Below are 24491 nucleotides of genomic sequence, written 5' to 3'. Positions count from 1 at the left end.
CTCTCCGTGCAGACAGAATCGGGGTCACACTCTCCACCAGGGGCATCTTGAGTCACAGGCTGCAGTCAATCGGTCAAACCGAGCTGTGGGAGCATCGCCGACAGCAGCAGAGCGTCGGGAGTCCCGCCCAGAGGGCTTCTGATAACGCCCGAGTCTCTGATGGGGCTCCAAGGCCTTGACCCCTTGGCCACCCACTTGTCTCTGCTCACCCCCCCCCCTTCCTACTTGCCTCTCACAGTACCAACCCCTTCCCCGCCCGCTACGCCCAGGCCGTCGGGTCTGAACCCCAGGTCCAGGGGCTAGGGGCCGGAGCGCCCAGACCCATCCGCTCTCGCACGCACGGGATCCACTGCGCGGGACAGGCGCGGGCGGGGTGCGGCCGCTTTGGTTCTCCTGCCCACCTGGGAGCCTGCCTCCCCTGCACCCCATGGCGAGGGTGCCCTCCTGCTTCCTTCATTTCGGAGCGGGATTTCACAAGCCACCCCAGGCGGCCTTCCCGCGGGTGGGATTGGGTGGGGGGCCCACGCTGCAGCTCGCGTGCGCGCGCTCCTGCCACAGGGCCCCTGGGCGAGCAGCGCCTGGGCCTCGGGGCTGCCAGGGTCCCCAGGAGCGTCTTGGCACAGAGCCCATCTGCGGGACGCGTCTTGGGGTAGACGCCCCAAGGGGCAAGTCTAGACTGTGTCTGAGGAGGACACGGGAGGTTTCCCCGTGAAGGTCGGTCAGCACCCGGCTCCCTCTTCGAGGGTGACCCTTCATGGGAAGGAGGGACAGCTCGGGGTGACCCTGGGTTCCCCAGGGAGAGTCACCCAAACCAGACCTACTGGGACCCACTAACCTGGTCCCAGAACCCTAATGATAGCGACTGCTGTAAAAGTAATAGCTATCACTTCCTGAGCATTGGCCTCTGCTGGACAGTGTGACCGCTCACCGGACATCTCATTGAACCCGCCGTCCAACCTGTGGGGTAAGCACGTTAACATTCCATTTCCAAATAATCATGGGACCTGAAGCACAGAGTGGGTAAGTAACTTGCACAGGGACACACAGCTATTAAGTAGATTCGAACCCAGGTAGGCTAGTCCTAAAGCCCACGATTTTAGCCACTCAGCTCCGTAATGAAGGAAATACAACCCGGCCCCCAGCTGGGTTGAGTGGGCTCCTAGAATTCCTCCCCACCTCCCTTCCTCCAGTCTCTTTTTTTGCCAAGGGCCCAGAACAGTATCTCTGCTTAGCAGGACCAGGTTGCTGGTTGTGGCAAAGGGACCGTGGGCTTCCTTCATTTCGGGGATTCTCACCGTGATTTCTTCCTGTAAGCCCCGGGGAGAACTGAAGTGCCCGTGGGGTCCAGAGCCCCTGCTGTAGAGTGTTAGAGAGACTTGGAACTTCTTGGGCAGAACCCCTGCTGTGTGCCCGAGGGCAAGTGATTTAGTCTCACTGACCCTTGAGCTTGCTTATCTGTAAAATGGGGTTAATGGGATTGGTCTTTCCTGGTTGTTGTGACTCTTGGGCGGGGCAATGCAGGCGCGGGACAACTGCTCAGGGAACGGTGCTTGCCTTGGAGGGGCCGCTATTCCTAAGAGGGGCTTGATTTTGGGTCCTGTGGTTTCAGGGGGCCTGAAGTTAGAGGTGTTGTGACTTCTAGAGCGAGTGCAGGCTTGTGGGGAATGACTGCAAGGCAGCCAGCCCCTTCTTGTACTTTGCAGAGTGTCCTAGTGTTTCTCTAACGAGGACGGTCTGAATGTCTACCTGGGAGGAGCGAGTGGGGCCGGAGAGGTGGGAGCTTCTTGCTTGGGGATGAAGGAGTAGCTGGAGCCCCGACCAGGAAGCCCGGTAGCCTCACTGCGGTCACTGGCCAGCCTGCCCAGGCCGGGTCTCCGCACCTCTGCAGGGTGTTGGCTCACCCCTGCGACTTCCCCCAGTAGTGGGCAATGTGCGCCCCGCAGGTGCCCTGGCTCCGCCGGGGCGGGCAGGAGAATGCCAGCCCCGCTCCAGAGCTGCTCAAAGTAAGTCACGGGCCACGGCGGCCGCACGCGAGGCCACGGCCCCCACGGCGATGCCTTGGAGCCACCTCGCGGCTCACCGCCTACGCGCCCGAGGCAAATGGTTGGGTTCCAGATCTCTCCGCGTCTGCGGCCAAGACCGAGCAGGTCCGACGCCCGCCAAGCCGCGGAGTTGAAACGCTCCCAAAGAGCGAGCTGAGGCCCGACCTCACCCTGGAGCTAGAGGATGCGCTGGGGCTTGCTGGGGTGGCGGGCGACCCAGGAGCCCAGCGCCTCACCCGGGCCGCCTCTCCCTCCCCTCCCCTCCCCTCCCCTCCCCACCCCTCCACTCTGGTGAGGCCAGCCTTTGGCCTTCCTTCCCAGGGGCTGAGTGTCCTGGCAGCCGGTACCGGGAGGCCTAACAGGGCCCCTGGTTCGAATGAGGCCGGAGCATGGAGCACAGGGGCTGGGGCATCTTCCAGGGGCTGGGGCAGATGGCTCAGGCGGGCTCCCAGGCGTGGGTACCAGGTTGGAGGTCCTCCGTCGGGAAAGGAAGTGGAAGGCGTGTGCCCAAGTCTCCAAAACGAGTGCAGAGTCGGAGAGGAGACCCAGGGGCTGGGGAAGCAGGTGTCCCGAGGTGGGCCAGCGCCCGCATTTCCGTAAACAAAGGCTCCGGGCAGCTCCGCGGGAGAACCAGGGGGCGGAGGGAGGCGGCTAAGAGAATCGCCCGCAATTTCCTTCAAAAAAACGCGATCTGAGAGCGTTTGATTTCCACTTTCACTCCCCCCGCCCCTGCCCCAACACACGCACTGTCTCCAAAGACACTCAAATTGCAGCCATATGGAGCTAAAGTAATAGGAAGCAGTTACCTTATTTACTGCAGAGGCGGCGCACGCCAACCTGGCCGCCCGCGCCGAGGCCCGGGAGCCGTGGGACTAGCGGCCGGGCTTCTTCTCGGGCTTGGAAACTTTGTTGCGTTTACTCCCCGGCGGAGCACGTGGGAAAGCCAGTGGTCCGCCCGCGAAGGAGAAAAGCGGTGTGTGGGACAAAGCAGGGAGGCGTGGAGAATTCAGTGGTAGAGGAAAAGAGGTTCTATAAGAAAGGTGAGGAGCGGGTTCCTCTTTTTTTTTTTTTTGGTTTCTTAAGGCAGGGCCGTGGGCTGACAAGTTTGAAAGGACCTTCTAGACTCCGCGGGAGGGACTGGCTCCGCGCCCCCACGCTAGCGCCCTCTCCTGGCACGTACAGGCATCCTTCCGCACCCCGCACCCCCCCCCCCCGCAGGAAGGTCCCAGCCCTGGGTTGCTCTAGACTACAAACCCATTTCTCAGATTGCTACCTCTCAGTCTCTAAACTGGCAGAAGGAGTCGAGGGCGCCCAGGGACCTGTGTGCACATTCTCTGCAACCCTGCGCGCGCTCGCTCTCTCTCGCGCGCGCCCACAGCTGGCGGGGGTGGGGTGCGGGTGTGTGTGTGTCGGGGCGGGGGGAAGACGTCCCCCCCACTCCCACCCTCCACCCCCAGTCAGGGGTTGCTTTCCTCCGAAGGGCTGAGGTTGCTGCGGACAAGAACAGGGCTTGGTCTGATTGCTCTCCGATTATGCTGCGCCTCTGGGTTCCCTCTGGATCGAGTTCCAGCCACCCTGGCTATGGGCTCTGCAGGAATCCCCGACGTCTGCAAACTCAGACACCTCACAAGCGATAATTTTGTTCAGAACAAGCGTGTTTGCCACCAGGCATGAAGACGGGCGGAAAAATGCGGCGGGAAAGCGAAAAACATTACTAAATACCCGTCCAGAGGAGGGAGCCCAGCAAAGCAGCGCCAGGGTTTTCCTTTTCCCCACTCGAGGCTTCCGAGGCATTTAGGCAAAGCAGAGGAAGAGACCAGGAAAGAGAGAGGGAGGGAGGAAGGGAGGGGAAAAAGGGAAGGAGAGAAACACCGGGAGGGAGGAGGGGAGCTAACTTTCTCAGGGTGAAACTGAAACCGACGACCTCTGCACGCCTCCTGCAAACCCAGGAGTTGTAAAGGCACCCAACGCAAACACACTCCCAGGGACAGGGCTCCGGAAACCCTATCTGAAGGGAAACCACCGCTCTCCGCGGGCGCGGGCGAGCTTGCGAGGGGCTGGGGGGAGGGCGCGAGGCGAAGCGGGTCTGGTCCTGGGCCCGCTGGGGCGGCGCCCTCCCTCCGGCCTCCGAGGGGGCCCTGGAGGCAGCCCGAGGGGCTCGGGCGGCCGGTGCGGTGCTGGGCGGCCCGAGCGCCGAGAGCCGTCGCCCACGACGGGCAGAGGATTCCAAGAGGGGGCGAGCGGGGTGCACAAAACGACTCGGGCCCAGGGCGGAGGGTGGGCTTTCTCTGGGCGGGGAAACCAGACACTTATAGGCGGCTGAGACCGACTTTATTTTTACTGCCCAAACTGTTGGAAAGTATTTAAGCTTAAACAGAAACAGCTGTATCGCTGGCACCGGCCAACGAAACTATTTGTTACCGGGAATGACTTTTTATGATTAAGGACGCGGCCGTCGGCGGCCTCTCGCGGGCGGCCCGCGCGGGTCGCCGGGGCGATCTGGGCGCAGCCAGCTCGCTGTTCGTTAAGACAGAACTGCCCGGAGAGATGAGGCTGTTGACCCAGGTCCCACCTTGTAAAGTTTGGGAACAAGACCCAAGCCTGGAACCCCGCGTTTCCAGGGGAGAGGGCGAGGAGTGAGAGAGAAGGTGGGCTCGGGGCCGCGACGGTCCCTCGGGTCCAGGCCCGCGCCCGCCCGCCGCGCACCTAACTTTGGACGGGAGTCGGGCTTTCCGCTCCGGGCTTCCTGCTCCTCGGAGTCAGGCTTCTTGGCTCTTTTTTGCGCTGTTTCTCTCCCCCCCACCCCATCCCTCTCCAAAGGAAACAGCTTTCACTCAAGTTTATCGTCGGTGCTTTAACTAAATCGTGGGTTCCAGGGAGCGGGCGCTGGGACTTGCAGCTTGGGCGGTAACGGAGAAGGGTCGGGGAGGGCTGGGCCCAGGCTCGGGCTGCTGTCGCCGCCGCCGCCCCGGCCACGGGCCACCGCAAGCTGAGCCAGCGCGGGTGTGCGCGCGGGAGACACCCGCGGCCCCCTTTCCGGGACCCCGCCATCTTCGCTCCAGAGCCCCTCTCGCTCAACGCGCCCCGGACCCCGCCACGCCCCCGCCACTTCCCGCCCCGCGTTTTCTCGCAGAGTGAATGTCGCTCACGTCGGGAAGAGCCGCGGACAGGAAGTGCGTGGCTCAGGCCCCGCAGGTCGCCAGGGTCCAGGGGGAAGCGGGGCGCACCCCCAGCCCCGCGCCCCAACCCCAGCCAAGCTCCGGGCTCTGCCTTGGGTGGTCGACGCCCTCCCCCAACACCTCCAGGCACCGGGCAGGGGGCGGCGGCGCCGGGGCTGGCGGGGACGAGCAGCGCGGGCTGGCGGCGGGGGCAGGTGGCTGCGGGCACCGGGCACGGGTCGGGAAGCAGGAGGAAGGCGCGCGAGGTCCCCCGCGGGGTCCCGGGGCGCGGGAAGGCTCGGGCAGGCACGGCGGGTCCCCGCGGGGTCTGCATTCGGCTTCCGAGCTGGGGGCGAGCTCTCGAGCCCAGCCCGGCTCGCAGGGCCCGGAGGGTGGCCGAGGGCAGGGCTGCGCGACAGGAGACAGAGACACAGGCACATTGATTTGTTAGCAGGATGGGGCTGGCGGCGGCGGCGGGGGAGGCCGTTGCTATGGAGACCAGAGGTCGGGTGTGCTGCTCCGGGGGAGGGGGCAGGGAGAAGCGGGCGAGGGGCGCGCCGCCGGCTCCCGGGGTTCGGGCGCGGCCCGCGGCGCCCCAGCACCTGTGCATTGTGCATTGTGCGGCGCCGGCGACTGGGGGAGGGGAGGGCGCGAGTCTGGGCCGTGGGGGCGGGGCGGCGCGGGGGTCTGCCGAGGGGGCGGGGCCCGGCTGACACCGCCGCGGGGGTCCCAGCGAGAGCCGTGGGGGACGCGGAGCACCGGAGGGACGACTAGGCGGCGGGGGCAGGGGCTCAGGCGGAGACACAGGGCGGATGGCCCCCGTCGCCGGCCCTGCAGACTGACAGCGGCTGGGCCGCCTTCCCCGCGACGTCACTTCCGGCGGCGGCCCCCACCCCCTCGCGCTGGGTCCCTGGAGTCGCCGCCGACTCCGCCCCCTGGCGATTGGAACGCGGGTCACGTAGCAACGCGGGGGAGAAAGGGAGAGGGGCGTGGCCCGGCGCTCGCCCAATCGGCGCGCGAGGGAGCAGACCCGTCCGCTCGGCTTTAGCAACGTCGTTAGCAACACGTGGGGCGGGAGGAAGCGCTGCGCCGCCGGGGAGGAGGGAGCGGAGGGCCGGAGGGGGGCGGGGAGGGAGCGAGAGCGGGAGGGGGAGGAGAACTGACGTCAGCGGGAGAGTATTATGGTCTGTCGTGCGCTGGCTGCTGCTTTTCTGCTCCTGGAAGCAGCCAAGGGGGGAAGCGGCGAGTCAACATGGAGCTTTCAGCGGTTGGGGAGCGGGTGTTCGCGGCCGAAGCCCTCCTGAAACGGCGCATACGAAAAGTAGGTGCCCCTGGGCCTCGGGCCGAGGCCGGCCGAGCCCTCCCCTCCCGGCCCAGGTTCCTCCCCCTGCTGCAGCCCAGCTTCCCTTCCCCCAGGTCCCAGCAGCGGCTGCGGCCGCGGCCGTGGCGGCGGCGGCGGCGGCGGCGGCGGCTCTGAGCCCAAGCGCTTTCCTTAGACTTGCAGCGATGCACAGATTGCATGGGTGGGGGGCGGGGTGGGGGGATGAATGCCGGTGCATGCACTTTGTGCAGCGCTTCGTGCAGGGGGCGATGCAGTGGACGCGTGCCTTTCTCGATAGGATTTCACGCATTCATTTGGTGCATGCATTTTTTGCATGTATTTCTTCTGTCCTCGTCATGCATTTCTCCCCGTGCACACGCATATTTTCCCCTTTGCATCCGCAGGGACGCATGGAATACCTCGTGAAATGGAAGGGCTGGTCGCAGAAGTAAGTAGGCTATATGCAATTCTCAGCCCCAGACTGTTACTCGGGAGGTTTCTTTCTTCCTCTTTTTCCCCCTTTATGTTGAAATTCGCTACAATGCAACAAGAAAAGTTATAGATAGACACACACACCCGCCGCTCTTTCCCTGTTCCTGGGACTGACGCCCACTTTTCCTGATTCCCCATAGGTACAGCACATGGGAGCCGGAAGAAAACATCCTGGATGCTCGCTTGCTCGCTGCCTTTGAGGAAAGGTACAGGCCCTTCCAAGCCTCAGCTTCTGCCTTAGGAACACGGGGGGCGGGGGTGGGGTGGGGTGGGGGGGGTGGCTTCTCTCTAGCTTGGACTGGAGCCTCATTACTTACACACCCCCTTTCCCACTTCCTTCCTCCAGGGAACGAGAGATGGAGCTCTATGGCCCGAAAAAGCGAGGACCCAAACCCAAAACCTTCCTTCTCAAGGTAGGATGGCCTTGTCCAATGGTGGACATCTGTGTTGCTGTGTCACTTTGTGTGAAAGGGACCCTGAGGGCTTGTGAACCAGTGGGGTGTCCACACACTTCACCTATGTGTAATCTAGGAGGGAATCCCCAGACAGGCTGTGGACCAGGTCAGTGGCTGTGCCAAGGTGTGTCTTGTGGGGAAGGCCTTAGCCACTCTAGAATTCTTACCCTCCAGCCATCCCAAATAGAGATATAATCAAACACAAGAAGTGCGCTTGCTGCAAATGGCTGCTCCCAGATGAATCCTCTAGCCCTTCCCCCAGACTGCCACCCCCTACGCCCCACCCCCACCCATACAGGAATTCTGAGGCATCAGAGGGTGAAACCCAGAGGCTGTCTGGAAGAGGGGTCCTAGGGGGTGGGAGTGGGCAGGGCCCTGTTCCACTGTTGACATCACCTCTCTCCTGCAGGCCCAGGCCAAGGCAAAGGCCAAAACTTACGAGTTCCGAAGTGACTCTGCCCGGGGCATCCGGATCCCCTACCCTGGCCGCTCACCCCAGGACCTGGCTTCTACTTCCCGAGCCCGAGAGGGCCTTCGGAACATGGGTCTGTCCCCGCCGGGGAGCAGCAGCAGCACCAGCAGCACCTGCCGAGTGGAGCCCCCTCGGGACCGTGACAGGGACCGGGATCGAGAGAGGGAGAGGGAACGTGAGAGAGAGCGGGAGCGGGGCGCCAGCCGAGTGGATGACAAGCCCAGCTCACCAGGGGACAGCTCCAAGAAGAGAGGCCCCAAGCCCCGGAAGGAGCTCCTGGACCCCTCGCAGAGGCCCTTGGGAGAACCCAGTGATGGTCTGGGAGATTACCTCAAGAACAGGAAGCTGGAGGATGCCTCCTCCGGGGCAGGAAAGTTCCCAGCTGGCCACAGCGTGATCCAGCTGGCCCGAAGGCAGGACTCCGACCTGGCCCAGTGTGGTGTGGCCAGCCCCAGCCCTGCGGAGGCCACAGGCAAGCTGGCTGTGGACACCTTTCCTGCCAGAGTCATAAAGCACAGGGCCGCTTTCCTGGAGGCCAAAGGCCAGAGTGCCCTGGACCCTGGTGGCCCCCGGGTCAGGCATGGCTCTGGCACCCCTGGCTCTGTGGGAGGCTTGTATCGGGACATGGGGGCTCAGGGGGGAAGGCCGTCTCTCATCGCCAGGATCCCAGTGGCCAGAATCCTGGGGGACCCAGAGGAAGAGTCCTGGAGTCCTTCTCTGACCAACCTGGAGAAGGTGGTTGTCACCGATGTGACCTCAAACTTTTTGACCGTCACCATTAAGGAAAGTAACACGGACCAAGGCTTTTTTAAAGAGAAAAGATGAATTGCTGGGTGGGTGATCCCAGGACAAGAGAGCAGGAGAGAGAGCGAGAGTGCAAACTTGGCATAAATGATGCTTTTTATTTCTGGGTGGGAGGCGGCCTTCGGGCTGGTCCCCTTCCTAACTTCACACAGCCGGCCCCTTCATTCCTCCTTCCTCCCTCTCAGTTTTGGTTGGAAGATTATCTCTAGAGTTATATTTTCTATTAGATGTAAATATGTTATTTAAGAAAAAATATCTAAATATATATATTTCAACTCTTGAAGTTGTTTTATTTAACAAGGAGAGAGAGAGTCAGTGTGGTTTAGTTGGGGCAGGAGGGGCCACTCAGCCACCCAGGGAACTAGGCAGGCTGGGGACCTGGGTACTGGGCCTCTGGTGGTGTCTGGAGCGACTCAGCTGTCCCACCTCACCCCTCCTCCCTTTTCCCACAGCCCCACGGCAGACCCCTGGAACCAAGGCAGGACCCGGATTTTTTCTCTCTTCCCATTGGCCGGCCAGGCCAGCAAAAGGTTGGCTTCCCAATCAGAAAAAAAGGGGGTGGGGTCAGTCTGTTTTTCCAATTTTTTTTTTTTTTTTTTTCAGATTAAGTCTGTTGGGGGGGGAAGTATTGACTTGAATCACTTTTTTTGTGTGTGATTTTGAAGGTGAAAAGTCGCGGGTGGGTGGGGAGCAGCAGGCTTCCCCCCAGGACCACACCAGGAAATGCACTTTACGGGATATGTGTGTGTGACACACGCAGGTCATCAGATCGTGTGTGTGTCTTGCGGATAAAACCTCCCAGTTCCCTCCATTCCTTTCCTTACTCCACAGCAAGAAAAGAAACCCAGCGAATCTGTTTACATTCCCGAAATGCCAGGATAAATTGGGAGGATTGCATGTCAGTGCCCAGAGTTGGAGACAGTTGTTTCACAAGAAAAGTGTCTGGGGGTGGACCTTTCCCTGCGCGTCCGCTAGCTCCGCAGGAGGAGAGGCGGTGGCCCCCATCTCCCAGGAAGAGTTGGACTCGCCTCCGTCTCCTCGCCGAGGGCGGGCCGCCGGCTCGGGGACGGACGCACGGCCGGGCCGGCCCACCCTGCGGACCCACGGAGGGAGGCGCGGCCGGCGTGGGGCTTCGCACCACGGCCCTGGCCTGGGCCTGGCTGCGCGCGCGGCGGAGGGTCTGGGCCCCGGCGGGCGGCGGCGCAGGACGCGCATCCCCGCGGCCCGGCGGCGCGAGGGGAAGGAGGGGCAGGGCGAGGTTTCCAGCCCGGAGCGCGCATCAGAACTTTTGCTTTTACCATCCCCCCTCCCCTTCTTAAAAGCAAAAGCTATAATTTATAGGCCTTTCCGATTCGCGGTGTTCTCTATTTGAACTCGACATTCAAACTCCGCCGACGGGGGAGGGGGGAGCGGGGGTTGGGGAAGAGACGGCCGCGGCGGGGGAGGCCGCGCGCGGGACAGGTCCCGGACGCCCCCCGCCCCGGCCGGCTCCCGACCACGCCGCGCTCCCAGGACGCAGGACGCGAGCCCCGCTCGACTCAAAAGCACAAATCTGTCCCCTCCCTCCCTGCCTTCGATGACTGATCCTGCAGCCTCCCGCCCTCCCCCGCCCTTAAAGGGCCAGCGGAGATCCAAGTTTTCAGTGCTCGTCGAGGGAGGGGCGCGGGGGCCCAGCGCGCTGGAGGAAGCACAGACTCGGGGCGAGCGCGGCGGGGAGCCGGGCCTGAGGGGGAGCTGCTCTCGCTGGGGGGACAGGGCGGGCACCCCAGCCTCGTCGTCGGCCTCCGAACGGCCGCCGCCCCAGCTCCCGCTTCCCAGCCCCGCTCCCCTCCAGACTTTCTTGCCTTGATAGAGAGGGGGTGGAAAAGAGTGAACGGTGTACTACCCGATTTTGTTTGTTTTTGACTATTAAACTGCGCCTATAAAGAGAAGCCCCTGGAATGGGGATTTTTATCTGCTCACGTTTGTAAAACTGGTATTTTAGACTTTGTATAAAGAAGCGCCGTTGACTGAGTGTATCTATTTAAATGTCGACGCTATTTTCAGATGGAAACTTCATGGAAGGCAACCGTGGCCGAGTGGACGGCAGCTCGGGGACACGTGTCTTTCACCTGGCTGCCGCCTCTCCTCCCTCCCTCCCTCCCCGCCGGCTTTGCCTCTTCCCCCCGACCTTCCTCGGGCTCGCCCGGTTCTGCCCCCACCGCCCCCGAGTCCTGCCGTCTGTCCGTGGCCGTGTGTGTCTCCTTCGCTCGCTCTGGCGACGCTGACCTGGGGAGGGGGGTGGGCAGGGGCGGGACGCGTGGCTGGTCGTCTGCAACCGCGCGGGGCGTGCGCGAGTTAGGTTTATTTAATTCTAAGATTTGTGCAAATCTTGAATCGACCTCCGCCTCAGCTCAAGAGTGAAGGTTCGTTACCTATCTTCTGCGGTCGTGAATGTCTGTATCCAATACCGCTTTTTACGTGTTTAAATATATACTTTGTAAATAGACGTGAGTCTCAGTTTTATGCCTTTTCTCTCCCCCTCCCCCCCTGGAGCAGACGGTTGAGGTGCCCCGAGAGGACAGCGGCCTTCCCTCCTCTCTCATGACCCGCCCCACCTCCCACTCTCGCCCCCCCCAAAGGCCTGGGAGGCTCCTGCCCCCAAAGGTCCTTCCCCAACTGGGGGAACTCCAACTAGGGGGAGAGAGGTGGGCTTGGGAGGGCGCAGAGCACGGCCCTCCTTAACTCCTGGGAGGGGGTCTTGGCTTTCCTCTCCTACCGGCTGCACTTTTCTGGGGCCGAGCAGAACTACCGCACCCCAGGAGGATGGGCGCGACCTTTGGGTTCCCCTTTTCGTCTGGCGGGCCTCCCCCAGCGAGCCCCACCCCCAGGCACCACGTTGCTGGTCCTCCAGGCCCGAGCTCCCCGCCGCCGCGCTCCGGGGCGCTCCGGCCTGCTCCCCAGCGCGGTCGTGGGACCCGGCCCCAGACCCTCGCAGCCGCGCCAGCACCCCCCGAAATGCAGCGCCTCGCGCCTATTGATTGAGGAATTGAATTCGCGGGTATTGCTAGGCAACTGGCTGCTCGAAGCCGGCGCGGAGCGAACTGATGTGATTAGTGAACCCGGCGCTGCCGCGGCCGCGCGCTCTCCGGGAGCCCCCACAGCCTCTCCGTCCCTCGGCGTCTTGGGGGGGGGGGCGGAACGTCCAACCCTGGGCGAAGCGGGACCCGGGAGAGACCAGAACGCGGGGTGGGGTGGGGGATTCTGGGCCCTTCCTGGCCGTAGTGGCGGCGGGGTCGTGAAACCGGCACAGAAAGGCCGCGCTCAGGATCCCCAAAGTGGCCATCGCCGGGAACCCAATTCCATCCCCATAGCGCCCGGTAGACGTCGCCTGGGTTCGAAGGGAGGGGCATGGGCACGTGTTCTCCCCGGTATCTCCTACCCCTGGCCAACAAGGCACGTCCCGCCCTTAGCGGAACTATCCCCGCCTCCTTCCCACAGTTCCGTGACCTGCGTGGGAGGACTCGGGAGAGAGGGAGCGGCCGGGGCTCCGGGCTGCGGGTTTCCGAGCGTTGAGTACCCTTCCGACATGAGAGGCCCCGCCCGCCACAGGTAAAGTCAGTGGGCGGGGTGGAGTGGGGTGGCTTGGTGAGGGTCGCAGTGGTCGGTCAGCCCCCAAACTTTGGCCCTGCGGCTCCTCCAAAGTTCCCTCGCGCGTGGGCTCCTGGGTGTTGGGGCGGCGCAGTGGGCTCCCGCTTAGGGAGATGGACCGGCGCTGACTGTCCCCTTTCCCGGGTGGGTTGGCCACCACCGACCTTCGCCTTGACCGAGAGTTCCTAACTCGGGTTTCCGTTCCCTGGGCAGATTCTCCGGGAAGGCGACCAGGTGCGGAGGCCCCAGGCCGGGGCCGCCTCCCACCCAGACCGCGCCCCCGCCTCCCCGCGTCCCCGGGGCAGGGCTGGCTCGCGGGGCCCGGCCCAGCACGCACACATTGGTTGAACTGGAATGTTTATGGCTTTTCCGAGCGCGTCGGGTCGGGTCCCTTTTCCTGTTCCTTTGATGCTAGGATCCTAGCCGAGGCCCTGTGCTGTGCGCGGAAGACCCGACGGCCAGCAGTCCTGCCCCAGCACTTTGGGAGCGCGAACTCTGGTTTCCTCTCACTGGAAAGTCCTCCAGGCTCACAGGGGGCCTCGGGCCCGGCTGGAATCCCAGACGGGGACGTTCAGTGCCTGTCGGGGCTCCGCCGCGGGCGTCCAGCCTCGAGGGCTTGGATGCCGGGAAAGGCGCCGTGGGCTGTGCCCCGGGTTCTCTCCCAGAGACTTCGAAAACGGGGGCTGATGGGGGCCGCTCGGGCGGTCGGGGTACGGGTCCTGTAATTCGGTTCCCGCGGGCGGCTCGGAGCCCGGAGCTGGGAGCTTCCCCAGCGCGTCCCAAGCGCCAGCGGCCCGCACTTGGCGGGGCGCGCGCGCCCTCTAGAGGCGATGGTCTCAGCCCCTCTCCTGGGTACCCACCCCCTCCCGGGGCCGCCCTGGCCTCTCGGGGTCCCGAAAGGAGCAGGGAACGCCACCTCTCCTCCACCCAGGGGTGGGCACCCTGCGCGTCCCCTCTGCGCCCTTCCTGCAGCCAGGCCCTCGAGCCGGGAGGGTGGAGGGAAGGCGGTGTCCAGCCGGCCGGATCCCCGTCTTGGATCATGCCAGGCGCCTTCGGACTGGACCCAGGGGCGCGGGGACTGGGCTGAGCCCTCGGGCCGAGTCGGGCCCCCTGGGCGACCCACCCCGTTCCTCTAGGAAGGCGGTGGGTTAGGCAGTCAGCTCAGCAGCGCATAAAACTAACAAAGGCCGGTGCGGACCAGGGCCCACACCCGTCTGTCCGTCCAAGGCTCTGCATAAATTACTCCCAGGAAAGCCTGGCTCGCCACCGGGGGGCAGAGCCGGCTCCAAATCTGCCCGCCTGCCCCTTCCTGGCCATCCCCAACCCCTTTCTGCAGCTCTCAAAGCACCCCAGGACAGGGCGGCTAGGGTTGTCCCTACCCACATTCTCCAAAACAAAACAGCTCCAGCCTCTGAAGGTGCAACGAAAGAAAATAAGCCAGCAGAATCTGATTTTAAAGTTTCAGACCTGGGGTTGCATTTCTAGCTGCAGCGGGAACCTCCTCCTGAACTAAAACATTCAGGCCTTTGCCCCAACTAGCCCTCCAACCAGTGGCGGCCAACATCTAGGCCCAACTTCTCATCACTTCAAAGGGAGCTGCTTCTCCCTGGAGGCTGAAATTTATGAATAAATTCATGCAGAGGGTGATGCAGACTGAAAGGACCAGGGAAGGTTATTTAGTAAGCAAATCACCTCTATCAGGGGCCTGGGGTAGGCCTGGCAGCAGCCCCGCTGACACAAAGCTTCATGTGCTTTGCAGCAACTCCCCCGGAATTTTATAGCTGTGTCCTTTTAAAGTGTTACCACATGTGGTGGATTCGGGGGCTTGAGTGGCTTTCCAACGCGGTATCTTTGGATACTGGGGGGAGGGGAGGAATTTGGGGTTATTTTAACCTTAAGTATCAGTTTCTGGGAGATGTCTCAAAGTGAGTTTTCTGATGTGTTTATTACAGCATCCCAGCCTCTACCCACCGAGGCCAGTAGCATCGCCTCACCCCTGCCCCCCAGTTGTGACCAGCAGAATCAGCCAGACGTTGCCCAATGTCCCCTGGGGTGCCAGACCACCCTCTTGTGAAACGATGGTACAGGGGCTCCCTTTTATAATCAACACCACACTTCTGCTTAGAAAAAATCTTTTTCTGCACCCCAGGAAGGGAGCTGTCCCAAAGTCCTTGCCCCCCCCCCCTTCAGTCATGTTGGAGAAGTATTTTGCCTCAAGAAAGGGAAAGTGAAGAGACTTGTGTCTCCAGGAACCACTCACGACATACACCAGGCTGACAAGGTAAAAAAAATTTATTGGTACACTAAGTTGAAAGACAAAGATCTGACACATTTGCTAATGTCTTCTCCCTGCAAAATAAATTAACATCAGCCTAAACAAACCCCTGCAACCTATCGCTAGTGTTAGTTTCCCCAAAATACTAGAAAATGCAGAGTTTTTAGATGCATGTGAGCAGAAATCTGGTCATCTAGGCACTACCTCTCCCCCTCCCCCCCTAGGTGGGCTTCCTGGGGGAAGCATTTCCTTGAACTGGTTGGTCCGGTTTAAATATGGGGGCTGGGCTGCTGTCGGGTTTCAACAAAGACCTTAAGTTTCCCAGGGCAGTAACATATTCACTTTTGTTCTCTTTTATTTAAGAAAGCAAACAGCCATCGTTTAAAGCAATTAGAAGTGGTATACACAAATAACTTTTTTGTTTTTTAATTAAAAAAACAAAAATCAAGCCAGTGATTGGCACTGGTCCAAAGCTCTGGTCCTTCCCCAAGTTTTCCCCTAATGAAGCCTGTAGCCAGGCCCAGAGCTCTCTTAGTCAGGTGAGAATTTTGAGTGTAACCAAAACAAGGAACACTCTTTTTGGTACCAAAAATATATATATATAAAAATATGCCAAACCCTCTGAAGAAGAGAGACAGATGGGCCACTTTTTCCTGTCCATTACAGAAGCAAACGGAAAGATGAGGCAGGACTGAAACACCCACTCAATGTACACAGTGACCATCCACATGGTGGGAACTCCCGCGGAACGAAAAAATCTCAAGTTGGACATATAACCGATGCCTAGACACACACGCGCACACACAAGTAGCAGCAAATAAAACAAGACTACTTTTATTTATTGGTAAACATGACGACCAGCTCAGAGCACCTGGGCCAACTCCTGCGAAGGTCCCACCTGCACGCGTGAGTGCACACAGGCGCCCCGCTGAACACAAAGGGCTTGGAGTCATAGCACCAAGAGAAAAAAAAACAGCAAGAAGGCAAAGTGGCCGGGAGCAAGGTGTTTGCAGGTTCAAACTTTGGGATTGAAATAGCTGGTAAACAGAAAGGCACCAAGTCGGGTCGGGAGACCTGGCTGCTGGGGCTGTCACGTCAGCCTGCAGTCCCCAGAAGCCAGGGCCACCCCACGGGCTTGGAGGGAGCTGCTGTTGGCCTGGCTCTGCAGCCTCTAAGGCAGCGGGGTACCAGGGTACCAGGCAGGAAAGGAGCTGCAGAACTTGGCAGAGAACTCAGAGGAGCCCCTTTAACCACACCCAGGGGACAGGAGAGGAGGCTGGAGTCAGAGGACCAGTATGCTCGGACCCCTTCCTCCCTGCCTGGGCAGTGGAAGGGGCAACTCCCCCTTTACTGCCCACCTCCCAGTTCCAGCCTGGTCACTGGGTGCTCCAAGGTCGTCTGCCAAGGTGGGCGCATCCCTACCGCAGCCAGCACGGCCACCACGTGAGACACAGCTTCACGCAGATGCCCCTCGGTGAGGTTCCAGACACAGGCTGTCCCCAAAGGCACACTATTGAAAGAGATTTGGCTACACAAGAGCCACGTTTCCTATTTGGCATGGAAGGTGAGGGATGGGGCAGGGGGTGGGGACTAGAGCTGTAGCAGGCCCACCCCTCAGAAACCACAGCCCACTGTGTAAGTCCAGGCTCTTTCTCCCCTGCAGGCAAGGCTGTGAGGATAAAAGAAGTGCCCCACACCACACCTGCTGACTTTAACCAATAACTGAAACAAAAAGGGAGCCCCCAAAGCCCCACTTTTCTTTTTGGCATCATAGACCCAACATTGCCATAGGCTGACCCACCTCTCCCTCCCTGGTGACAGCAATCCTGATGCTGGTCAGACACCATACAGGGCAGCTCCCAACACAGCCACCTGGGGGCGCTCTGCCAGGTGGGCCACTCTAATTTTGTGCCACTTCCCAAATGGTACAGGGAGATAGCTTCTCAGTTGGGAAGGAGGTGGAACCCCCAGAGGTGGGGGGATTGTCAGGGGTGGTGGTGCTTCTCCACGGGTGGGAACCATGGCAAGGCCCCAGCGCGGCCAGCAGGCTGGGGGCAGTTTGTGGGGCCCAGGTTAGGACCGGTGGTCCTCACACAGGTCGGCGGGCAGGCAGGCAGCAGCAGCACTGCTCCTCTGTTCCCTAAACTCAGAGGCTGGCTCTCGGCCCCTCCCAGCCCAGCAGGGCTTCTGGGTCAAGGTTTGGGGGCTGCAGTTGTCTGAACCAGGGTTGGATGACATCAGAACCACCCTCTCTAGGGTTCCCGGCCACCCCCCACCCCTACTCTAAGACCTATCCTTTTACATTAAGGCCATAGCCCTCAGCTGTCAGGGAAGGGGACAGGGACAGGGAGGTGAAGTCTCCTCACCTCTGACACCTCAGGCACAGTTCTGGGGGGAAATTCTGACCAGTGAGGCTCCTGCTGTGCTCCCCCCACTTCATCTTCTAGGCACAGTCAGCCCTCCCTGGCACAGTCCTCCAGGCCTAGCCTCCTGCCCACCCCCAACACATCCGTGTGTGCCAGTGGGCAGAACAGCCAAGCTGGCCCGGGGAAGCTCCCTCCTCAAACACCTGTGCCCTGGGGAACTGGGAGAGCTGACCAGCACGGCCACCGCAGGCGCAGGCGCAGGCGCAGGCGGGGAGGGCACTGCAGAGGTTTGGCTCGAGCGCAGGTGGGGGCCCAGACTTCCTGAGGCCAATGGGAAGCGAAGACCCAGAGGTAGGAATGGGGCCTGGCCAGGCCCCGGCAAGGCATCAAGGCACCACCCTGACCCGACATCAAAGGCAGGGCCGGGATCCAGGAGGCCTTCCAAGCCTGCCCTTGAAGGGGGCCACCTGGCCCCTGGAGAGGGTTTGGGGTACAAGTCACTTACTAGAGCAAAACCAGAGGCCAGAAAAGGGCAGGGGAGGCCCTGGCAGTGGCAGTCACGGTGTCAGTAATGCCTCAGGTTGAAGAAGCCCACGCTGGTGGGGGACTCCTTCACGGTGACCGTGATGAGGTTGGCAGTGACATCGGTGACAAAGACGTGCTCAATGAGGCTGCGGGTGGGCTTCCAGTCCTGGCTGGTCTGCACCGACACAGACAGGTTCTGCTCGGCGCCAGGCGGTGAGGTTGAGTCAGGGTCCGAGTCGGAGCTGCTGTTCTCTTCACCAGTGCTCATCTCCGACAGTGCAGCTGCCTTGCGCGAGTCTCCCAGGGCCCCCGGCCCCTCCTGCCCTCCTGGGGCCGCACCACCCTTGGCACAGTCCCTCTTGCCTGCAGGGGTGGGCAGAGCCGCAGCCCTGGAGGCCAGCTTCTCACTCTTGCCGGTGTCGGCTGGCATGCCAGCCCCATTCCCCGAGGTGAGGCCAGCCCCAGCACCCTTCCCAGCGCCTGGCACGGCGGCAGGGACACCCTTGGTGGCTGAGGCATGGCGGGCGACCATGCCCACCCCAGGTGTGCCATTCTTGACACTCTGTAAGTCCAAGACCTGGAGGCTCAGCTCCTGGGTGGGTGCAGGCTGGGGGCCCAGGCAACCGGCAGGGCCCTTGCTGCCGCTGTGGCTGTGTAGGGAGCCCCCTATACCGGCTCCTTTCTGCTCCATGGCCCCGCTGCTGGGGGCCTTTGTAAGTTTGCTTCCCGGGGGACTGAACCCCAGCTCCCCCTTCTGCGTCCTCACCTTGAGGTCCAGCCCGAGGCCACACTTGCTGGAGGTCTGGGCCTTGAGTGCCAGCCTGCTGGCAGCCTGGGCCTGGCTCTGGCTCACGCGGTTCATGTAGTGCACGATGGAGCTCTGCCAGCTGATGCCACCGCGGCTGGGGCTGCTGGCCATGCCCTTCATCAGGCTGGCCAGGTTCTCGGGGGTGGCCATGGTGCTGGGGCCGCCGCAGGCCTCCTTGGCGTGGGCCTTCAGGGCCGCCAGGCCGGCCACGGGGGCACTGAGCGGAGGGGGCAGCTTGCCGGCCGGCACGCCCAGGTCCTTCCTGGCGGTCTTCAGGACCCTGGCCAGGTTCACGGGTCTCCGGGCCGCCTTCTGCTCCGGGGGCAGGGGCTTGCGGCCCCGCTTCTTGCGGATGGGGTCCTTCAGTTCGGGCTTGGCCACCAGGATCTGAGCCTTCTTCTGGGGCACCGGGTGGGTCTCGCGGCCCCGGGGGCCCCTCTTGGCATCCAGGTCGCTGTCCTCCTCTTCATCGGAGGACGATGAAGACGAAGACGAGGAGGAGGAGCTGCTGCTGGACTTGCATTTGGAGGTGGTGTCGGGTTCCTGCCAAGACAACACGGAGGTGTCACCCCTTCTGTGGCCTTGTCCCCAGGGTTGGGAATGCACATTTCCCAGGGGTGCCAGACACCCTGAAGCCAGCGCCTCCTATCGTGTCCAAACTAGAGGCAGCCAGGAGGGAGACTGCTCCCCAGTGTTGCAGGAAAGATGTCTGAGGTCCCTAACGAGACCCCATGAAATGCAGTAAAAAATAGGAAAAAGAACCACCGGTGGTTCATGAAAAAAAGTCACAGCAACAGAGACAGCAACACACATGACATCTGGACCTTTAGTTTTCAGAGGGGACACAGCCCATCTCTGGCTTCCTAGCCGAGAATTCCGGAAGGGAATTCAGAGTCAAATGGAGGCCTGCCTGAGGGCGTCGTAACCTACAGCAAGCGGGCATCCTGTTTCCATCTCTCCACATCCAAATCTGACCCCTCTGGAAGCTTCCACACACCGAAAAACCAACCACTGTCCTCCCCGCTCCCAGGCGTCACCCGGGATACTAAGTGCACCGTCCCACCTCCCAGGTCCCTGTGCTGCAGGCGCTGTGGCCCAGCCAACGCCACTTTAGGCGGGTTCCCACAACCTCCTGGGAGGCAAGTTTTACGTAAGAAATGACCAGGCTCTTGGCCAGTGTGTGGTTTCAGGGACCAGGGGCAGTGCCCTAGAGGAAGGAATCCAAGACACATCCAAGCCGGAGGCCAGGCCCCCAGGCCCCCTTTGGCCTCTGAACTGTTGGAGGAAGAGGCGGAGCCACGGGTTCCAGGTGTGTGTACCTGTGGTCTGTCCCATTACCTGCACCTACCTGACAAACCTATGAGCACCTACTGTGTGCATGCTTCCTGTTCTCTTCTGTTCCCCATAAGCCACTGGGGGTGACAAAGAACAACGGTCAGCAGCCAAGTATGGTTCTGCTATCCAGCAGAAAGCAGCGTAGAACGGATGGCGAAGGAACAGGACGCCAGCTCAGGAGGGGCAGGAGCCTGTGCTTGCCGTGGGCCCCACTGGCAGAGGCCCGAGTGGCAGCAGGGAGGAAGGCAGAGCTCATTCCCCAACGCCCTCAACCCTCCGACCCCCACCTTGCACCTGCCCTGCGTGCCCGGAAGGTAAGCAGCCGAATCGGGGCCCCCAGACACCCACCTTGAGCTTGGCGTGCCGGCTACAGGAGGACATGACCGTGAGCTTCCTCGGCCGGCCCCGGGGCCGCTTGCCCCTCTTGCGGTTCTGCACCTCCTTCTCCTGCTCCCTGGAGAGAGTCAGCAGTCAGGCCACAGGCCTCCCGCCACGCGGATCCCCAGGGCGCCAAACACCCGACACCTGGCCCAGCCCAGTGCTCATCATGGGTTTCACCGGGTGGAGGCCCACACCTGTCTCTGCAGGGTCGGTGACATTTGTACCTCCATCTGCTCCATTTGCACTGGGTAAGGACAAGTCAGAGAAACCCGAGCAAACCCAGGAAATGACCAGTTCTCCCGGTTTCTCCGACCCTACTTAAAACAACCCCGTGCGAATCCAGGCCACGTACCGCAGGAAGAATGTTTTGTGGGAATCCTAGAATGCCACGAGGAGGCTTTGTGGCCATGTGGTCCAATCCCCTCATTTCAAACCGGAGTCCAAGGCAGGCAGCGAGGATCTACCCCCAGTGTCCCCCCTTCTGTCACCGGCACAAAGTCTCACTGGTTCGAGGAGCACAGGAAACCAACAGCTCCAGTCTAGTTCCGCACTTGGTCTTCCTGGAGCCAGTGCCCTGGCTCACAGTCTGCACGGTTAACCTTTTCTAAGACCCCTCTGGTTCCTGGACTCTGCTCTGGACTAAGGACTGAAGGCAGATTCCATGGGCAGGGCTCAAAGCCTGCAGGACACTTTTAATCAGCAACCAGGCCCGTGACTCAGGGCCATGAAACCAAGAGATGGCCTCCAGCCCACCCTAGAGAAAGCCTGTGTTTCAGGCTACCCCTGGGGGGAAGAGGCTCTATTTGGAGAAGTTTCCCAGTAATTAAAACAGGAGAACCTCATCTCATTGAGGCCGGGCAGGTGATCCCTGAAAGAATCCCATGAGTACAACCAGACAGAGCTGACACTCCACAGCAGCCCTGACCTGTCTAAGAGAACAGGAGTGCCTTGTGGGTCTCCTCCAGGAATCGAGACTTTTCCTTACACTAAGCTCCACACCAAGCACGTAACTGCCAGCTCCCAGTTTCCAGTGGGATCTTTCTGGTTTACGGGAGAAAGCAGGGCATCCACCATCCCAGCTCTCTCCCCCCCCAGGATGTAATCCAGCCCACCCCATGGCTTTAGCTCTCCTGCCTCTTAGTATTTGCCAAAACCAGATCTTGTCCCTTGCGCTGTGACCACCAGAAGTGCAGTCAGAAACACGCTCTCTAGACAGTCAGGACAATGCCTTGGAGAGAAACACTCTGGCTCCCCTCCCCTCGAGGCTCACAGGACCTGAGCTATGAACAAAGCAGGAGACAGTGAGGCCGCTGAACTTTCCTGAAGGCACGGGGCGAGCCTGTGCTCACCTCGCTTTCTCACCTTGCCAAAAGGCCATCTTTATTTTCACTCCACTGCTGCAGCCCCTCTGAGAAAACCCAAAATGTCCTAAAAAGCTTCGACACAGTTTGAGCTACCAAAGAACTAGATGGCCAGACTGACCCGGGCAGGAACAGCTTGTGAGTGACTAACTGATCTGCCTCTATGGACAGGGCAACCCCCAGAAAAGTGCCCATACCTTCCCCCAAGCGTGCTCTGGAACAGCACCTCTGGACTCCCGTGCCCAGATGGGGTGGCCCATCCATTACGGCCCACCTCTCACCACCCCTTTCCTCAAGCATCTCAAGGCCTCTCTCTTAACCCAAGTCCCCTACCTAAAAACAGATACAGCGTCTACAATTACGGAAGCAATTACGTCTACAAATTTGGTCCCTGAGACTGGCCAGGGGGGCACCATGGTGCTCACTTGGTACCATGTGTTTTGCAGCCCAGAGAAAAACAAACGTTCTTGTTGCAGATACACCGTAACATGCCCAGCACTGTGCTGTGTGTTCCAGTTCCCTCTCTGAGCCTTCTCTTGCTCAATGGCACCCTGGTGCAGGGTGGGGAGGCCAGGTCTGTACTTCAATGGCAAACCTGTTGCCCTAGATTTTGTCAGTCCTGTTTGCAAATTACCAACAGAAAAGGCAAAGAGAAACCAGAACTTTTCGTGAAGGAATCAAGAAGGTTCATTTCGGCAAGTCTGGCTCTCACAAACACCAAAAGCAGCCCTTACTCAGGGACTCCTTAGGTCTAGACACAGCACAGGCTGGCCGAGGGAAGGAGGAGGGACTCCTACGGGACCTCAAAGTTCACTCCACCTTTACAGACAGCCTTGGAGTTGGCCGCACAGGCCCTGGTGACAGCTGCTATGGGACCTCAGACCACAGCCCAAGCTCAGGACCCCTGGAGGGCCAGCATTGCCCGGTTTAACTGAGTGACAGGCCAACATCCTCCCCTTCCCACACTGCTATCACTTTCTCACTTCTTCTGGAAGGCCAGGAGTAGCCGCGGGTCCAGGATATTTTCCTCTGGCTCCCAGCTGTTGTGTCTGGAAAAGCAAAGAGCAGGCCATAGTAAAACAGCAGCCACTTCAAAAAAAAGAAGCCAATCCCTGCTGACGGCAGAGTCCCGAAAGGTCCCACTCGCGCCCAGATGGGCTCCTGGAGACTGGGGCTCGGTAAGCCAGCACCTTAGCTTTAAACTCCAAAGGAAACTGCTCCTTCAACCCCCCCCAATTAACACCAGGCCCCAAGAGGACTCACAGTCTCCCCCCTGGGAGGAAAACAAATCCCAACAAGAAGGAAAGTGGCAGAGGGAAGCCCCCAAACCCTGGCCGGGAGCCAGAGAGGGAAGGGAAGGCCGTCCAGGATGCAGGGAGGGGCGGCCCAGGGGCACAGCAGCGCAGCCCGAAGAGCAACAACGACGTGGCTGGCGCCCAAGCGAGCGCCGGCCGGGGCACCGGGAGGGGAAAGCAAAGAAAGGAAAGTGGGGTCCGGGAAGAAAGGGGAAACGGGTCTGCGAGAACGACTGTAAACAGAGCCCCCTCCGGGAACGCCAAGTCCCCTCCCTTCCATTAAAAGGAAAAAAAAAAGAAAAAGAAAGCCCTACATTCATCAATAGACAGCTCAGGTTACAGCGGGGGAAATACGGACGAGAGGAGGGGGGCTCGCGTCCGCGGGGCGGGAGAGGCGGGCGGGGCGCATGCAACAAATGGGCGCGGGCGGAGCGCGCCGGCGGGAGGGAAGCGGGCCGGGCGCACGGAGCCGGGCCCGGCCGCCCCCCGAGGGGGGACCCGGCGGGAAGCCGCCAGCCCCGCACTTCCCGGGCTTGTAAACAAAAGGCGGCCCCGCGCAGCCTGGGCGCCCCCTCCCTGCAGGGCCGGAGGCGCCCGCGGGGACCCCGCGAACTTCCCGCGCTGTGCGCCGGCACCCCCACCCCCCGGGGCCACGGCGCGGCCGAGGGTCCCCCTCTCCCGGGGCCGGGGGCGCGGGCGGGGAGGGGGCGCCGCACGGGGGGGCTCACTTGGAGGACCAGCCGCGCCACTTGACCAGGTATTCCAGCTTGCCCTGCAGGGAGAGAGGGGCGCGTGAGCCCGGCGGCGGGCGGGCGCGGGGCGCGCGGCAGCCGCCCGTGCGTACGCACCTTGCGGAGCCGCTTGCTCAGGATGCACTCGGCGGCGAAGACCTGCTCGCCCACGCTGCTCAGCTCCTCCATGCTGCCGCCGCCCGCCCGCCGCGGCGCCCGCCGCTCCCCGCGCCGCCGCCTCCGCCTCCGCCGCGCGCCCGCCGCCGCACACAAAGCACCGCCCCCGCCCGCGCAGGGCCCGCCCCGCGCACGCGCGCTGCCGCCGCGCCCCGCCCCGCGGGCCGGCCAATCCCGCGCCGGCCAATGGGCACGCGGGGGCGGGGCGGGGGCGGGGCGCGCATTGTTCGCGGCGAGCTCGGCCTCGTGCGGGCCGCTGGGGTCCGCGCGCGCTGCGCTGCGCTGCGCTGGGCTGGAGCCGAACCGACCCCGCGCGCCCGGGGCCCTGGGCGCGGCCGGGGGCCCGCGCTCGGGTGGGGGGCGGGGGGGCGCGCGCTGCGTGTCCTCGGACCCGGGGAGTGGCCCCCGGGGCGCGCGGGGCCGGCCTCCTCCCGACTCCGTTTTGCAGGAGAAAAGCCATTGTTCTGGCCTGAAGGGGAGGTGGGGCCGGGGCGCGCGGCCGCTTCCTGCCCCCGCCTCCGAGGGGCGCTGCTGCGGGGCGCGCGGGGCTCGGCCGTCCGCCGCCTGTTTGAACCCGGTCTCCCTCGGTCTCGGGCACGCGTCCTATTTTGCGCGCGAGCGAAAGGGCGGGGGAAGGAATGGGCGACCAAGGACGGGGGGCGGGGGGCGCGGGGAGGCTGCAAAAACGGAGCAGCCCGGCTTTTTTTTTTTTTTTACCCCCAAAGGCGAGAGAGGAAGATGCGTCGGCTGAAAACGCGAGCTGCTCGGCGTTGCTCCCGGCCGCGCGGAGGGGAACCCAGCCCCGAGTTTTAGGGCGCACACGAAGGGCGTACCGGAGGCGCACGTTTTCTTAATTTGTTCCA

At 61.9% G+C, this 24491-nt stretch overlaps 2 protein-coding genes across 3 annotated transcripts; one reads left to right on the top strand and one right to left on the bottom strand.

Moving 5' to 3' along the window:
• The first annotated feature begins 6379 nt into the window (after positions 1–6379).
• CBX8 (chromobox 8) lies at positions 6380–9854 on the top strand. Its single transcript, XM_087826394.1, has 5 exons — positions 6380–6521; positions 6926–6969; positions 7154–7219; positions 7360–7426; positions 7878–9854. The coding sequence occupies exons 1-5, from the start codon at positions 6453–6455 to the stop codon at positions 8763–8765; spliced, it is 1134 nt and encodes a 377-aa protein (XP_087682520.1). The 5' UTR covers positions 6380–6452; the 3' UTR covers positions 8766–9854.
• Positions 9855–14648: 4794 nt separating this feature from the next.
• On the bottom strand, positions 14649–23652 carry CBX2 (chromobox 2). 2 transcript variants are annotated; one of them, XM_087826391.1, is made up of 5 exons: positions 23569–23652; positions 23449–23492; positions 22409–22474; positions 20032–20137; positions 14649–18891 (listed from the first exon to the last, which is right to left on the bottom strand). In XM_087826391.1, the coding sequence occupies exons 1-5, from the start codon at positions 23638–23640 to the stop codon at positions 17581–17583; spliced, it is 1599 nt and encodes a 532-aa protein (XP_087682517.1). In that variant the 5' UTR covers positions 23641–23652; the 3' UTR covers positions 14649–17580. The 2 variants fall into 2 exon arrangements, with proteins under 2 accessions (XP_087682517.1, XP_087682518.1); XM_087826392.1 differs by lacking the exon at positions 23449–23492 and having other exon boundaries at positions 23569–23623.
• Positions 23653–24491: the final 839 nt, after the last annotated feature.

The sequence above is a fragment of the Miniopterus natalensis genome, chromosome 17 (genome assembly GCF_054644295.1).
Source record: "Miniopterus natalensis isolate mMinNat1 chromosome 17, mMinNat1.hap1, whole genome shotgun sequence".
NCBI lineage: Eukaryota > Metazoa > Chordata > Mammalia > Chiroptera > Miniopteridae > Miniopterus > Miniopterus natalensis.
The sequence above is the reverse complement of the archived record's forward strand: the minus strand, read 5'-3'. Positions and strand labels throughout refer to the sequence as shown.